Below are 14,599 nucleotides of genomic sequence, written 5' to 3'. Positions count from 1 at the left end.
GTTTACATGTAGTGTTTATATTTTCGTACAGTATAGTTAAAAGTTCATTTGTGACCTGGCTAATGATTAGCCCAATAGGATAAATGCAGATAGGCAACCCCAGGCTTCAGCCTATTTATTTATAGACACAATGCTGCATCAGTTGGGCTACAGGTGATAATGCTTATTGCTACTGTAATAGCATACCTGATAATATGGACCATGCATAGGCTATGAAATAATTGTAATTAATAATTTTACCAATATATTATTGGGCTAATTTCTGGAGGTGGAAATTATATTTTAGAAGGTGTCCGCATAATGTTATTTTGGAGTAGAATGTCCTAAAAAGTCACCAGAACTGAGCTTTTCAATCCTTCTACATAAAAGTTTCCCAGACCCCCAAAACAAAGGGGAGGGGGCTGAGAAATTGTATTAGTTTAATTAGATGTAGTCACCTGTTTAGGGGACCTACGTGGTTCTGGTACCAGTTCTAACCATCATACACCTGTATTTGGGGAGTTTCTCCCATTCTTCTTTGCAGATCGTCTCAAGCTCTGTCAGGTTGGATGGGGAGTGTCTCTGCACAGCTATTTTCAGGTCTCTCCAGAGATGTTGGATTGGGTTCTAGTCCGGGCTCTGGCTGGGCCACTCAAGGACATTCGTCACCCAGTCCCTGCCACTGAAAAACATCCCCACAGCACAATGCTGCCAACACCATGCTTCATCATAGGGATGGTGCCAGGTTTCCTGCAGACGTCAGGCTTGGCATTCAGGCCAAAGAGTTCAATCTTGGTTTCATCAGACCAGAGAATCTTGTTTCTCATGGTCTGAGAGTCCTTTAGGTGCCTTTTGGCAAACTCCAAGCAGGCTGTCATGTGCCTTTTACTGATTAGTGGCTTCTGTCTGGCCACTCTACCATAAAGGCCTGATTGATGAAAAGCTGCAAAGATGGTTATCCTTCTGGAAGGTTCTCCCACCTCCACAGAGGAACTCTGGAGTTCTGTCAGAGTGACCATCGGTGTAACGGTTCTCTTGTGGTGAAGGAGAGTCGGACAAAAATGCAGCGTGATGATGATTCATGATATTTTAATGAAGGAAAAAACTATACATGAAGAAACTACAAAATAATGAAATGTAAAATCCGAAACAGCCCTATCTGGTGCAAACACAAAGACAGGAACAATCACCCACAAAACACTCAAAGAATATGGCTGCCTAAATATGGTTCCCAATCAGAGACAACGATAAACACCTGCCTCTAATTGAGAACCACTCCAGACAGCCATAGACTTTGCTAGATACCCCCACTAAGCCACACACCCAATACCTAACAAAACCCCAAGACAAAACACACCACAATACACCCCGGCCTGACCAAATAAATAAAGACAAACACAATATACTTCGACCAGGGCGTGACAATCGGGTTCTTGGTCACCTCCTTGAACAAGGCCCTTCTCCCCCGATTGCTCAGTTTGGCCAGGTGGCCAGCTCTAGGAAGAGTCTTGGTGGTTCCAAACTTCTTCCATTTAAGAATGATGGAGGCCATTGTGTTCTTGGGGACCTTCAATGCTGCAGACATTTTTTGGTACCCTTCCCCAGATCTGTGCCTCTACAAAATCATGTCTCGGAGCTCTACGGACAATTCCTTCGACCTCAAGGCTTGGTTTTTGCTCTGACATTTTTGCATGCACGGTCAACTATGGGACCTTATAGAGACAGATTTTTTTACCTTTCCACATCATGTTCAATCAATTGAATTTACCACAGGTGGGCTGCAATCTGTAAGGATCAATGCTGGTAGACGGGAAGCAAGTACAGTTAGTGAACATTTAATTAGGAACAGACATGGAACAGGACAGGACAGCATCTGGACACGAACACATAACATTAATGCAGATACAGGGAACAAACGGGGGAATAGACATTTGTAGACGTGGCAACAAAGGGGAGGAGTCCAGGTGAGTCCAATGAATGCTGCTGCACGTAATGATGGTGACAGGTGTGCGTAATGAGATGCAACCTGGCGCCCTCGAGCGCCAGAGAGGGAGAGCGGGTGCAGGCGTGACAGTACCCTCTAGGGGCGCCACCCGGGGTCCCACCTGGGCAAGCCTGACGCGCCAGCCGAGGCATGGGCGCTGGACAAGCCGGCTGGGGGCATAGAAGCCCAACAAGCTGGCAGCAGCATGGGAGCCTGACGATCCAGCTGAGGCATGGGAGGTTGGCGAGCCGGCTAAGGCGCGGGAGCCCGATGAACCGGCTGAGGCATGGGAGGTTGGCGAGCCGGCTAAGGCGCGGGAGCCCGATGAACCGGCTGAGGCATGACGTGGGACGAGCGCCTGATAAGCCGGGCTGAGGCGTAGGAGGCCGACAAGCAGGCTGAGGCATGAGGCATGTTGTGTGATGGGAGCCTGCCAACCCAATCGGGGAAAAGAAGACCTCTCGAGCCAGCTAAGGCGTGGAAGCCCAACGAGCTAGCTGAGGCACCCCCGGTTCCATCAGTGAAGGCATTCGGACCTGACGTCACCAACCAAAATACAAAAAACAAAAACCTCCCTGATGCTTCGTATAGTGGTGTTAGCATTCTGTAAGAATCGACGTTGGTAGACGGGAAGCAAGTACAGGGAGTGAACGTTTAATTAGCAACAGACATGGAACAGGACAGCATCTGGACATGAACACATAATATTAATGCAGATACAGGGAACAAACAGTTATAGACGGGGCAATCAACAAAGGGGAGGAGTCCAGGTGAGTCCAATGAGCTCTGCTGCGCGTAATGATGGTGACAGGTGTGCAGCCTAGCTGCCCTCGAGCGCCAGAGAGGGAGAGCGGAAGCAGGTGTTATACCAATTAAGTTGTAGAAAAATTTCAAGGATGATCAATGGAAACAGGATCCCACCTGAGCTCAATTTTGAGTCTCATAGCAAAGCGTCTGAATACTTACGTAAATAAGGTATTATTTCTGTTTTAAAAAAAAAAATTATATATAATTTGCATTGTATTTTTATGTGTGTATTTGTTTTATGTTACGTTAGAGTGATGGTCTGAGACTTTAGTGTCTGTCACCACTTGTAATTTCACAGGAAATAAACTACTGCTGTTACACCATCATCTCATCTGAAGAGGGGAATCTAGTCAAGTGAATTCTCTGAATTTACCTGACTGATTCACTGCCTCTGTGTGTGTGTGTGTGTGTGTGTGTGTGTGTGTGTGTGTGTGTGTGTGTGTGTGTGTGTGTGTGTGTGTGTGTTGTCAGCACCAAACCAACCACATTTCTACTCTGGGACTGTAATGAAACCTCGCTAACACAGACCCACATATAAGCACAAGCACATGACACACACACACACACACACACACACACACACACACACACACACACACACACACTCTGCGAACACGCACCTGGAGAGAGGTACTTACAGCCAGGTGACATTGGTGGAGACTTGAGGAACGTCATGTAGGTTGACTTCCACACACTCCAGCTCTGTCTTGATACAGTCACAACGCTGTGGGTACTGCTGCAAGACTACACAACAACACACACGTAATACACAACTACACACAGATACAATAATACTGCAGATCTACACCAACACACACACACACACACACAAACACACCCACACACTTACAGCAGTCTTCTGGTAACGGTAGGACCTGTGGTTTGACCTTCCTGATGGTTCGATCAAAGATGTCCGCCCATCCACTGTTGTCTCCTACAGACACAAAAACATCAGTTATGTACTATTACACCATATAACACCTAGCTAGCACATTAACACTGAAAGGCGAGGATTTTGTGTTTCTTCCTGGGCTCTCCTAATGGATTCACAATCTCAAATTCTTCAGAATATAAAATAATCTGGAGTGCCTTATCATATTTTAGAAAAATATTGGATGCTTTTTAAATGTTTCTACATCTTGGAAATCTATGGCTTTAAATGCTCATGTTTTAGTCTTCATGGTTGAAAGGTGGTCTGTTTATCAGTACAATTGCATCTGAATTTGTTTTCAATTGGTTCAACAAATGTAAAATAGGCCTCATAATATTTGACATTTTGTCTTTGAGTGGACAGTGCTGATAATCCATGCAGAACAAAACTTTGTTTTATTGTCCCATATACAATATTTGAGCTGCGGTTGAATTGTCCAGTATGTGTGATTCACAAATCATTTCAACTCAATTTTCATACTTGAGTAAAAGTAAAGATACCTTAAAAGAAAATGACTCAAGTAAAAGTGAAAGTCACCCAGTAAAATACTACTTGAGTAAAAGTCTAAAAGTATTTAATTTAAATGTACTTAAGTATCAATGGTAAAAGTATAAATAATTTAATATTCCTTATATTAAGCAAACCAGGCGGCAGCCTAGTTGTTAGAGTGTTGAGCCAGTAACCGAAAGGTTGCTGGATCAAATCCCCTAGCCGGCAAAGTTACATTCTGTTGTTCTGTCTCTGAGGAAGGCAGTTAATCCACTGTTCTCCATGTGCTGTGGATGTTAATTAATGCAGCCCCCTTCACCTCTTCGATTCAGAGGGGTTGGGTTAAATGTGGAAGATGCATTCAGTTGTACAGGTGACTAGGTGTCCCTCAGATGACATGTTTTTTTTATTTACGGATGGCCAGGTGCACAGTTCAACACTCAGACATAATTTACATTTGTGTTTAGTGAGTCTGCCAGATCAGAGGCAGTAGGGATGACCCGGGATGTTCTCTGATAAGTGTGTGAATTATACAATTTTCCTGTCCTGCTAAGCATTCAAAACGTAACGAGTACTTTTGGGTGTCAAGGAAAATGTATCGAGTAAAAAGTACATAATTTTCTTTAGGAATATAGTGGAGTAAAAGTAAAAGTTGTGAAAAATATCAATAGTAAATTAAAGTACAAATACCCAAAAAACTACTTAAGTAGTAAGTTCAAGTATTTTTTACTTAAGTGCTTTACACCACTGTTGAAATGAGGGTTATTAGAGGAGGCAATAATAGAGCTATCCTTTGAATTGTGCTTGAAGCAAGCATGTTGTCCTCTTGTAGTTTCAATGTGACTGGTTCTTGTAACATCTTACTGAGTAACATGTGACATCAGATCAATGAGTGACAGCATGCCAAATCATTATTTTAGTGTTTTGATGCTGTTTTATACATGCACTGATACCCTCCAACACTTATTTAAAAAACACATTTAGATTGAATTAACCATTTTGGGGTGTTTCAGAGTACTTATATTCTCTTAAAAAAACTTTGTGTGTATTAGAACACATTGGGTTTCCATTCAAAACACCCTCCAAACACCAGATCTCAGCTTAGGTGCATTACTTGTCCTGGTTTCACAACACAATCATGGTGTTCTGAGCCTTTATATTTTTACAGTCCAGCTGTAATCGTTGCCAAATGTGCTTCTACAAAGTATTGACTCAGGGGGGTGAATACTTATGTAAATTAGATACTTCTGTACTTCATTTTCAATTCATTTTCACAACAGCAACAACAGCAGATCATAAATATTTAATTATGGGGTATTGTGATGTCATTATGGGGTATTGTGATGTCATTATGGGGTATTATGATGTAATTATGGGGTATTGTGATGTCATTATGGGGTATTGTGATGTCATTATGGGGTATTATGATGTAATTATGGGGTATTGTGATGTCATTATGGGGTATTGTGATGTCATTATGGGGTATTGTTTGTAGATGGGTGAGAAAATAAATACATTTAATCCATGTTGAATTCAGGCTGTAACACAGCAACATTTGGAATAAGTCAAAGGGATATGAATACTTTCTGAAAGCAATGTAACATGTGACAGAGGCAATGCATTTCTGGATCTGGGGTGATTTCTGGGTCTCAGGAAGGCAGTAGTCATACAATACTCTCTCACCACAGTTGTCCTCGTCGGCTCCATTGGGACAGTCTCTATGTCCATTACACTGTAGAGCCTGGTGTAGACACACTGTCACATTACCACAGGGAAACTGGCCCAGAGGACAACTGCTCTCTACTGACACCCTGCTGGACACCATTGCTGCAGCTGGAGGGAGGAGATAGGAAGACGAGGGGAAGGAGGGGGAGAGAGAGGAGATAGAGAGTGACATTTTTAGCACATTTAAAGAAATGAATAGACAAAAACAAAGAAAGAAAGAAAGCTACTGTCACTCCAACAAACCACTGCTGACGCACTAACCACTAACTCCTTATTACAGCCTACTGTATCCACAGTCCCTTTGTCCATTCCCATTCAACAGCAGTGCTATAAATGACCTATTACAAAAAACAGCTGAAGGTGTAATCAAATAATAATCATAATAATGAAAACCTCTAGTGGCTTTGTACTCTCAGCTCCCAACCTCCCCACTCTCAACCGGGCTTTGGCTTCATGAGAGCCTTGTTAAGACCAAGGCTATATTTGTAAATCGTGAGGTGCCAGAACAAAAAATGAGCCGGAGAAGTGGGGGGTTCTGAGGTACAGGAGAAGTGGGGGGCTCTGAGGTACAGGAGGAGATTGGGGGCTCTGAGGTACTGGAGAAGTGGGGGCTCTGAGGTACTGGAGAAGTGGGGGCTCTGAGGTACTGGAGAAGTGGGGGGCTCTGAGGTACTGGAGATGTGGGGGGATCTGAGGTACCGGAGAAGTGGGGGTTCTGAGGTACAGGAGAAGTGGGGGCTCTGAGGTACTGGAGAAGTGGGGGGTCTGAGGTACTGGAGATGTGGGGGCTCTGAGGTGGGGGCTCTGAGGTACCGGAGATGGAGAAGTGGGGGCTCTGAGGTACTGGGGCTCTGAGGTACCGGAGAAGTGGGGGCTCTGAGGTACCGGAGAAGTGGGGGCTCTGAGGTACTGGAGAAGTGGGGGAGGTACTCTGAGGTACCGGAGATGTGGGGGCTCTGAGGTACCGGAGAAGTGGGGGCTCTGAGGTACCGGAGAAGTGGGGGGGGGCACTGAGGTACCGGAGAAGTGGGGGCTCTGAGGTACAAGAGAAAGTTGGGGTGCTCTGAGGTACAAGAGGGGCTGGGGGCTCTGAGGTAGGTACCGGAGAAGTGGGGGCTCTGAGGTACAGGAGAAGAAGTGGGGGCTCTGAGGTACCGGAGAAGTGGGGGGGCTCTGAGGTACCGGAGAGGGGGGCTCTGGGGGAGAAGTGGGGGCTCTGTATAACCGGAGAAGTGGGGGCTCTGAGGTGGTACAGGAGAGAAGTGGGGGCTCTGAGGTACCGGAGAAGTGGGGGCTCTGTGGTACCAGAGAAGTGGGGGCTCTGTGGTACAGGAGGAGAAGTGGGGGCTCTGAGGTACTCTGAGGTACCAGAGAAGTGGGGGCTCTGAGGTACAGGAGAAGTGGGGGCTGGGGAGAAGTGGGGGCTCTGTGGTACCAGAGAAGTGGGGGCTCTGAGGTACCGGAGAAGTGGGGGCTCTGAGGTACCGGAGAAGTGGGGGCTCTGTGGTACCAGAGAAGTGGGGTGGCCTCTGGGGGTTCTGAGGTGGGGGGCTCTGAGGTACAGGAGAAGTGGGGGCTCTGAGGTACCGGAGAAGTGGGGGCTCTGTGGTACCCAGAGAAGTGGGGGCTCTGAGGTGCTCTGGGGTGCTCTGTATAGGTACCGGAGAAGTGGGGGCTCTGTGGTACCAGAGAAGTGGGGGCTCTGAGGTACCGGAGAAGTGGGGTGCTCTGTATTACTGGAGATGTGGGGGCTCTGAGGTACTGGAGAAGTGGGGGTCTGAGGTACTGGAGAAGTGGGGTGCTCTGAGGTACTGGAGAAGTGGGGGTTCTGCTGGAGAAGTGGGGGTTCTGAGGAACCTGGGTACTGAGAAGTGGGGGCTCTGAGGAACCGGAGAAGTAGGTACTGGAGAAGTGGGGTGCTCTGTATTACTGGAGATGTGGGGGCTCTGAGGTACTGGAGAAGTGGGGTGCTCTGTATTACTGGAGAAGTGGGGGGCTGCTGGAGAAGTGGGGTGCTCTGTATGACTGAGATGTGGGGGGCCTGAGGTAGGAGAAGTGGCTCTGGGAGAAGTGGGGTGCTCTGAGGTACTGGAGAAGTGGGGTGCTCTGAGGAACCGGAGAAGTGGGGGGCTCTGAGGTACTGGAGAAGTGGGGGGCTCTGAGATACCGGAGACGTGGGGAGCTCTGAGGTACCAGAACGCATGAAAATAAATCAACTTTATAATAAAGGGAAACTGGCCCAGAGGAAACTGGCCCAGAGGAAACTGGCCCAGAGGAAACTGGCCCAGAGGAAACTGGCACTGAGGAAACTGGCCCAGAGGAAACTGGCCCAGAGGAAACTGGCACTGAGGAAACTGGCCCAGAGGAAACTGGCCCAGAGGAAACTGGCACTGAGGAAACTGGCACTGAGGAAACTGGCACTGAGGACCAAGCTTTATCATAGTTTTGCGCACTGGCATAGAGCAGTAGAGTAGAGGCACTTGCAGAAGTTTCACAAATGGGGGAACATTTTCTGTTGTCATGGGTTTGGAAAAAAAGTGTCTTCTATCAACGTATTTCATGGAATTCTACATAAATGTAGATGTTTGGAGATTTTAGAAGAATTTTGTTTAATACCTCAAAAGTGATCGAAGTGACAGGCTAGGGCTACTTTGACACGGACAAACAGAGAATCTGAGATCAATAAACACGACCTTGTCTTGAATCCATCAATAGTCCAGGCCTAGGTGTGTGGAGATACACATATTGTACAATATGAGGACAAAGTCCTAAAAAGATGTTCAGTATCACTGATTCCCCCATTGATTCTCAGTTTTCTCACCTGCAATGGCTCGATACGCTCGTGCCAAACTAGTATATATTTTAGTTATATTTTGAAAGTTGATTACTTGGTATCCTACAGGCAGATTAGTCTTTTCAGCAGGATACATTATTTTTTTTTACAACCTTTGTTTTCCCGCGATTGATTTTGAAATATAGAGAAACTATCGATCGTCTGTGGCTAAATTATAGTCATACTCCTGGCGTAGTATTCTGAATTATTGCATTTATTTCTGAACAGACAGCGAATCCCATTCCAATTCTGTGAAAGATACAGGTACGCTTCTCTCTCTCACCACAGCAATGGCCACGCGTTGGTCTATATAGGCTACAATGTTGCCCAAACCACGAACCCAGGCCAGCATAACATGTATTCATTCATAGAATATCAGGCACTTTTCACATTACGTATTTTAAGGGGCAGTCAGGAGAATTACACAGGAGTCTACTTGAATTAACTCTGATTGCTTTTATTCAAATTTTTACATTGTAAAAAAGTTAAAATAATTATTCATGCCATGAGAGGTACAGAATCCTGGTAAATGGGTTCCTGAACATAACCGTCCAAAACTGAGGGGAGTCCTGTTCTGGCAGGATTTGTTAAGACGAGGAGATTTTGGCTGTATGACACACACACACACACACACACACACACACACAGACACAGACAAACAAACACACACACAAACACACACACAACACACACACACACACACACACACACAACACACACACACACACACACACACACACACACACACACACACACACACACACACACACACACACACACACACACCTCCCTCCTCATAACCCCTGTCAATAGAACAGTGTGATCCTGCCACTCTACTGACTAAAGAGGGAGGGAAGGGAGGGAACGGAGGGAACGGAGGGAATGCTGGGTGCAATTGAGATCATCTGTGTGGGTGATTATAGCGTATTATGATGGTTTAGCGAAATAATTTCCTTATGTTAGTACTCTGGACAATTTTAATTGCAATAGGCACAAAGAGGCTTTCTTAAGGTCAAACGTCTTTCTCATCTAGGGCGTCATAGCTTTATTATTCTGATAAAGGTATTCAACTGCACGCTCATCCCAGCCAAATCGCTCTAGATCCACCTCGAAATCCCACATCTGTCCAGGTACCCAGGATGTTAGGACATCCTTTCAAAACCGGACACTAGGAGCAAACGTTAGCGCTATTACTATCAAGTAAGCTTAGGTTTTGATATAGGGTGTTGCGGATGGGGGAGGTGGATGGACGTAAATCGTAAACTCCGGCTCCGGGTGTTGCTTGTTCAATTTCGGCGAATAGCAAATAAACAAAACAAAAAAACGAGTACCTATCTCAAACCCTTAATTTAACCATTTGGAATCAATGCCTAAACGTAATGTTTTAACCCTATCCAAAAACGTAACTGTTAAAATGTAACCATTCGGAATGAATGCCTAATCCAGCCGCAAGACAACAGTGACAGCAACAGAGCAACCCAGGGTGTCCAAAACACCTCGAAATTTGACCTTTGGAGCAACTTCGAAATTTGACGGTTGGAGAGACGTGGACAAACAGGAATCTGAATCATAAGCTCTTGTTGCTCAGCCTGTGATCACGTCCTTTAGAAATGTCTCTCTCTCTCTCTCTCTCTCTCTCTCTCTCTCTCTCTCTCTCTCTCTCTCTCTCTCTTTCTCTCTCTCTTTCTCTCTCTCTCTCTCTCTCTCTCTCTCTCTCTCTCTCTCTCTCTTTCTATCTCTCTCTCACTCTCTCAAATGTAAAAGTTTTTTTTACATTGGAAAAAAGTACAGACTCAGAGCTACAAAATGGTATATCATAAACTACAGTTAAGATACTTCTCCCCCCACTTTTGTGAAAATGGTCCTCGAATGTTTTGGTAAACTTACTGGAGAGCTCTTCTTTGTCTACACCCATTCAGCATCGTCCACGCCCTCTTAAGCCTTAGCCCCACCCACGCTAATGTCCCACCTGGCCAATGGGCAGGGAAAATGCAGAGCACCAAATTCAATTCAAAATCAAACTTTCATTAAATCACACATGCAAGATAGCAAATTAAAGCTACACTTGTTGTGCATCCAGCCAACATGTCATATTTCAAAAAGGCTTTTCGGCGAAAGCAAACAATGCTATTATCTGAGGATAGCACCTCCGTAAACAAAGAGAGAAAAGCATATTTCAACCCTGCAGGCGCGACACAAAACGCAGAAATAAAAATATAATTCATGCCTTATCTTTGACGATTTTATTTTGTTGGAACTTCAATATGTCCCATAAACATCACAAATGGTCCTTTTGTTCTATTAATTCCGTCGATATATATCCAAAATGTCAATTTATTTGGTGCGTTTGTTCCAGAAAAACACTGGTTCCAACTTGCGCAACGTGACTACAAAATATCTCAAAAGTTACCTGTAAACTTTGCCAAAACATTTCAAACTAATTTTGTAATACAACTTTAGGTATTGTTTAACGTAAATAATCGATAAAATTGAATACGGGATGATCTGTGTTCAATACAGGAGGAAAACAAACTGTAGCTAGCTTTCAGGTCACACGCCTCTATCTAACAGTACACTTCAAGTGACCCTCGTTCAAGATGGCTGTACTTCTTCATTACACAAAGGAAAAACCTCAAACAATTTCTAAAGACTGTTGACATGCAGTGGAAGCGGTAGGAACTGCAAGAAGGTCCCTTAGAAATCTGGATTCCCAATGAAACCACATTGAAAAGAGAGTGACCTCAAAAAAAATTCTGAATGGTTTGTCCTCAGGGTTTTGCCTGCTAAATAAGTTCTGTTATACACACAGACATGATTTAAACAGTTTTAGAAACTTCAGAGTGTTGTCCTTCCAAATCTACTAATACTATGCATATCTTATCTTCTGTGGATGAGTAGCAGGCAGTTGAATTTGGGCATGCATTTCATCCAGATGTGAAAATACTGCCCCCTGTCACCAAGAAGTTAAGGAAACCGTGGCACCCCCAAAAAATGCCATAAAAAAGTCAGACTACGGATTGCAACTGAACGCGTGGACAAAGATCGTACGTTTTTGGAGAAATGTCCTCTGGTCTGATGAAACAAAGATAGAACTGTTTGGCAATAATGACCATCGTTATGTTTGGAGGAAAGTAGGGGAGGCTTGCAAGTCGAAGAACACCATCCCAACCGTGAAGCACAGTGGTGGCAGCATCATGTTGTGGGGGTGTTTTGCTGCAGGAGGGACTGGTGAACTTCACAAAGTCGATTGCATCACGAGGAATTGAAAATGATGTGGATATATTGATGCAGCATCTAAATACATCAGTCAGGAAGTTAAAGCTTTGGTCGCAAATGGGTCTTCCAAATGGACAATGACCCCAAGCATACTTCCAAAGGCTTAAGGACAACAAAGTCAAGGTATTGGCGTGGCCATCAAAATGCCCTGGCCTCAATCCCATTGAAAATTTATGGGCAGAACTGAAAAAGTGTGTGCGCGCAAGGAGGCCTACAAACCTGACTCAGTTACACCAGCTTTGTCAGGGGGAATGGCCCAAAATTCACCCAACTTATTGTGGAAGGCTTCCTGAAAAGTTTGACCCAAGTTAACTTGTTGAGTGTGGGGGCAGTATTTTGATGAAACTGCCTATTTCTCAGGCCCAGAATCTAGAATATCCATATAATTGTCAGATTAGGATAGAAAACGCTCTAAAGTTTCCAAAACTGTCAAAATATAAATATTGTCAAAATATTGTCTGTGAGTATAACAGAACTGATATTGTGGGCGAAAACCTGTGGAAAATCCACCAGGAAGTGCTGTTTTTCCTGAAAGCTCTGTTCCATTGCATGCCTTCCCTCCATTTAAAGGGATATCAACCAGATTCCTTTCCCTATGGCTTCCACATGGTGTGAACAGTCTTTAGACATAGTTTCAGGCTTTTACTCTGAAAATTGAGCGAGAAAGATCACATCATTGGATGGCTGGGTGCCAGCAGCGTTTTGCATGCACCAACAGAGTGGAGCAGACATTTTCTCTATCTCTCCTATTGAAGAAGCTACAGTCCGGTTGAAATGTTATCGATTATATATTGTAAAAACAACCTGAGGATTGATTATAAAAAACGTTTCACATGTTTCTACACGTATACTATTTGGAATTTTCGTCTGCCCCATCGTGACCGCTCGAGCCTGTGAATTTCTGAACATAACCAACCTCCAACCAAATGGAGGTATTTTGGATATAAAAATAATCTTTATGGAACAAAAGGAACACTTATTGTGTAACTGGGAGACTCGTGAGTGCAAACATACGAAGATCATCAAAGGTAAGCAATCCATTTTATTGCTTTTCTGACTTTCGTGACCAATCTACTTTGCTGCTAGCTGTTTGTAATGTTTTGTCTGCTGAGAGATGCCCTTACATAAACGCTTGGTATGCTTTCGCTCGAAAAGCTTTTTTGAAATCTGACAAGACAGGTGGATTAACAACAAGCTAAACTGTGTTTTGCTATATTGCACTTGTGATTTAATGAAAATTAAATATTTTTAGTAATTTAATTTGAATTTGTCGCTAACGGGATGGGCACTAATGGGATGGGCACTAATGGGATGGGCGCTAATGATTGGGCGCTAATGGGATGGGCGCTAATGGGATGGGCGCTAATGGGATGGGCGCTAATGGGATGGGCACTAATGGGATGGGCGCTAATGGGATGGGTGCGTCAAGAAGTTAAACCATTTAAAGGCAATGCTACCAAATACTAATTGAGTGTATGTAAACTTCTGAACCACTGGGAATGTGATGAAAGAAATAAAAGCTGAAATAAATAATTCTCTCTACTATTATTCTGACATTTCACATTTCACAAATAAAGTGGTGATCCTAACTGACCTAAGACAGGGAATTTGTACTAGGATTAAATGTCAGGAATTGCGAAAAACTGAGTTTTGGCTAACATGTATGTAAACTTCCGACTTCAACTGTATATACATCACAGAAGACTGAACTGTAACAATAACGTTTGACAAAGAAACACCGGATTTTAGACATGGGTGGGAAAACATTCCACCCATGAGGCCACTAGAGGGCGATTTGGTCAGTTGACTGCAGGAAAAGGTATTTACTACCCTCTTCTTCTCTCCTCATCTCTCCATACCTTTTACTTCTCTTCTTCTCTCCTCATCTCTCCATACCTTTTACTTCTCTTCTTCTCTACTCATCTCTCCATACCTTTTACTTCTCTTCTTCTCTCCTCATCTCTCCATACCTTTTACTTCTCTTCTTCTCTCCTCATCTCTCCATACCTTTTACTTCTCCTCATCTCTCCATACCTTTTACTTCTCTTCTTCTCTCCTCATCTATCCATCCCTTTTACTTCTCTTCTTCTCTCCTCATCTCTCCATACCTTTTACTTCTCTTCTTCTCTACTCATCTCTCCATACCTTTTACTTCTCTTCTTCTCTCCTCATCTCTCCATACCTTTTACTTCTCTTCTTCTCTACTCATCTCTCCATACCTTTTACTTCTCTTCTTCTCTCCTCATCTCTCCATACCTTTTACTTCTCCTCATCTCTCCATACCTTTTACTTCTCTTCTTCTCTCCTCATCTATCCATCCCTTTTACTTCTCTTCTTCTCTCCTCATCTCTCCATACCTTTTATATCTCTCCTCTCTCCATCTTGACATCCCTTTTATCTCTCTCCTTTCCTCTTGTCTCCGTCTCTCCTTCTTTCCTAATGTCGCCATCTTTTAACCTCTCTCTTTCTCTTCATCTCTTTAACCTCTCTCCTTCTCTGCTCATCTCTCCATCCCATTAACCTCTCTCCTTCTCTCCTTCTCTCCATCCCATTAACCTCTCTCCTTCTCTCCTCA

General features: G+C 44.2%; 1 protein-coding gene across 1 annotated transcript in view; it reads right to left on the bottom strand.

Annotated features, from left to right (window-relative positions):
* The window catches only part of LOC115117438 (relaxin receptor 2-like), a 244,117-nt gene that overhangs the window by 183,255 nt on the left and 46,263 nt on the right, over positions 1 to 14,599 (bottom strand). Inside the window, exons 2-4 of the mRNA XM_065004938.1 lie at positions 5,874 to 6,023; positions 3,621 to 3,704; positions 3,409 to 3,514 (exon numbers count right to left, since the gene is read on the bottom strand). Coding sequence (XP_064861010.1) covers positions 3,409 to 3,514; positions 3,621 to 3,704; positions 5,874 to 6,023 — 340 coding nt within the window. The remainder of the gene's footprint in view (positions 1 to 3,408; positions 3,515 to 3,620; positions 3,705 to 5,873; positions 6,024 to 14,599) is intronic.

The sequence above is a fragment of the Oncorhynchus nerka genome, linkage group LG19 (genome assembly GCF_034236695.1).
Source record: "Oncorhynchus nerka isolate Pitt River linkage group LG19, Oner_Uvic_2.0, whole genome shotgun sequence".
NCBI classification, from domain to species: Eukaryota; Metazoa; Chordata; class Actinopteri; order Salmoniformes; family Salmonidae; genus Oncorhynchus; species Oncorhynchus nerka.
The sequence above is the reverse complement of the archived record's forward strand: the minus strand, read 5'-3'. Positions and strand labels throughout refer to the sequence as shown.